Source organism: Nansenia antarctica (genome assembly GCF_963989245.1).
Source record: "Nansenia antarctica genome assembly, contig: SCAFFOLD_292, whole genome shotgun sequence".
NCBI classification, from domain to species: Eukaryota; Metazoa; Chordata; class Actinopteri; order Argentiniformes; family Microstomatidae; genus Nansenia; species Nansenia antarctica.
In genome coordinates this window covers 46,363-48,862 of record NW_027662728.1, presented here as the reverse complement: position 1 = coordinate 48,862, position 2,500 = coordinate 46,363, and the positions used below count along the sequence as shown (strand labels likewise).

Here is a 2,500-nt window from a genome sequence, read left to right as displayed (position 1 = left end):
CACCTTTCAAGGACTTTCAAGCACCTTTCAAGGACTTTCAAGACTCAATACCCTCAAATTCAAGGACCCAACATGGCATAGTTTGAGACAGAACTAGTTGAAGCTAAGCAAAACATTTTTTTATATATATATTATTTTTTTTAGAGAGAGAGAGAGGGGAATTCAAGCACTTTCAATGACCCATGTCTATTTTCAAAAACTTTTAAGACCTTGATTTCTTTTTCTCAAATTCACAAACTTTCAAGGATTTCAAGGACCCGTGGGAACCCTGGAAGACAATCTAGCCGAATAACTGAATGTTCTGAATGTCCTGTTGGATTGTGGGATACTGGGGGGACAAAGATGACTGTGACATCACTAGAGAGGATAGAATGGGAGGTTCCTTCCGCTGCCGTTACCGTAGTTACCAAAGAAGACACAAATATTAGAAAAAACAAACATTTATTGTCTAGACATTTCAATCAATTTATATTAGCTAGCATTAAGACCATTTAGTGTTTCGTCTGGGTTAGATTGTTTTTCCATGTAAAAGACATACCAAACATTTCTGTTATTTCTAAAGCATTTTTTACTGTAAGAAAAAAACAAATATATACACTTTTTTTTTCTTTCTTTTTTTTTTTTACAAATGCTTCACTGTTAACAAAAATACAAAGAGCAGAACATGGAGCTAGTCACAGGGTCGCGGAGGGGACTAGGTGTGAGAGGTCACAGGGTCAACGTAGGGACTCATGTCAGGCTGAGGTCAGAAGTTAGGGGTCAAAGGTTAGAGGTCATCGGGCCTTTAAACATTCTCTGTCTGTAAAAAAATTGTAAAAACAAAAATGACGCAATTCAGCATCGCTGAGGTTTTCAGTCCATCCGTCTCTCCTTCCTTCCTTCCATCCGTTTGTTTGTCTACCCTCTCCTTCCATCTAATCTGTCCATCAGCAGTCTCTCTCTCTCTTTCCACGAATCTGTCCATCCTTATCTTTCTTCCCATCTAATCTGTCCATCATTAGTCTCTCTCTCTTTCCATGAATCTGTCCATCCTTATCTTTCTTTCCACCCATCCATCCATCTATCCGTCCGTCCGTCCATCTCTCCATCCATCCTGGTTCTGGGGGGGGGGGCTCAGCCCCTTGGTCGTGAGTGTAAAGTCCTGTTGGTCCAGTTCTGACCCCAGGTCAGCTGTTAAGACTGTGTGAAGCCCCGTTTGGTGGATCAGGATGGGTCAGGATCTGATCCCAGGTCAGTTGTTAAGACTGTGTTGAAGCCCCGTTTGGTGGATCAGGATGGGTCAGGATCTGACCCCAGGTCAGCTGTTAAGACTGTGTTGAAGCCCTGTTTGGTGGATCAGGATGGGTCAGGATCTGACCCCAGGTCAGCTGTTAAGACTGTGTGAAGCCCCGTTTGGTGGATCAGGATGGGTCAGGGTCTGACCTCAGGACAGCCTCTAGTAGATGACCTCGTAGACTGTGGCCTTCTTGTCTCCTGAGCCGGTCACGATGTACTTATCATCCACAGAGATGTCACAGCTCAACACTGAGGACGACTCCTTAGACTGGAGGGGGGGGGGGGGGGAGAGAGAGGGGAGACGGGGGTAGCGGGAGTGGGAGAGATATGGGAGAGAGAGAGAAAGATAGGGAGAGAGAGAGAGAGAGAGGGGAGACAGGGGTAGCGGGAGATATGGGGGAGAGAGAGAGAAGACAGGAGGAGAGAGAGAGGGAGCAATATGGGAGATATGGGAGAGAGAGAAAGATAGGGAGAGAGGGGAGAGAGACAGAGGGAGAGCGAGAGATATGGGACATATGGGAGAGAGAGAAGGGGAGAGAGAGATATGGGAGATGTAGGAGAGAGAGAAAGATAGGGAGAGGGGAGAGAGGGAGGGAGTAGTGAGTGAGAGAGAGAGAGATTAGTGAGAGCTTAACTGCAGTGTTGAGACAGGATCAATAACACGTTGGTCAGAGCAGAAGGTCATCAGGTGTTCTAGCGGAGGAATGGTGGAGTAGCTTCCATACTGGGGTGTACTGATAGAGTTAACGTACCTGGAATATACTGGCTCCGTAGGGCGTCCTCCATGCGTTCAGGAGGTTGTCCTTCCCTGTACTCACAAACCATTTACCTGGAGACAGAGAGAGAGAGAGTGCATGAAGGATGAGAGTGGGAGAGGGAGAGAGAGAGAGAGAGAGAGAGAGAGAGAGAGAGAGAGAGGACGTCAAGGACGAGAGAGAGAGAGAGAGAGAGAGAAGGCATGATGGAGGTAAAGGGGTAGCGTAGGGGAGGTACAGGCGGAGGTAGAGGAGAGGTAGAGGGGAGTAGAGGGGGAGGTAGAGGCAGAGGTAGAGAGGAGCAGAGGAGGGGGAGACAGAGGGGAGGTAGCGGGGGAGACAGAGGGGAGCAGAGGAGAGGTAGAGGGGGAAGTAGAGGGGTAGTAGAGGGCAGTAGAGGGGAGGTAGAGGGGAGACAGAGGGGAGGTAGAGAGGAGTAGAGGCGGAGGTAGAGGGGAGTAGAGGCGGAG

At 48.2% G+C, this 2,500-nt stretch overlaps 1 protein-coding gene across 1 annotated transcript in view; it reads right to left on the bottom strand.

Moving 5' to 3' along the window:
- Positions 1 to 1,435: 1,435 nt before the first annotated feature.
- LOC308175503 (transducin-like enhancer protein 1) overlaps positions 1,436 to 2,500 on the bottom strand; it is a gene marked incomplete at both ends in the record, with an annotated part of 11,501 nt that continues 10,436 nt past the window's right edge. Inside the window, 2 exons of the mRNA XM_080551162.1 lie at positions 1,436 to 1,543; positions 2,028 to 2,104. Of these exons, the coding sequence (XP_080407288.1) occupies positions 1,436 to 1,543; positions 2,028 to 2,104 (185 nt within the window). The remainder of the gene's footprint in view (positions 1,544 to 2,027; positions 2,105 to 2,500) is intronic.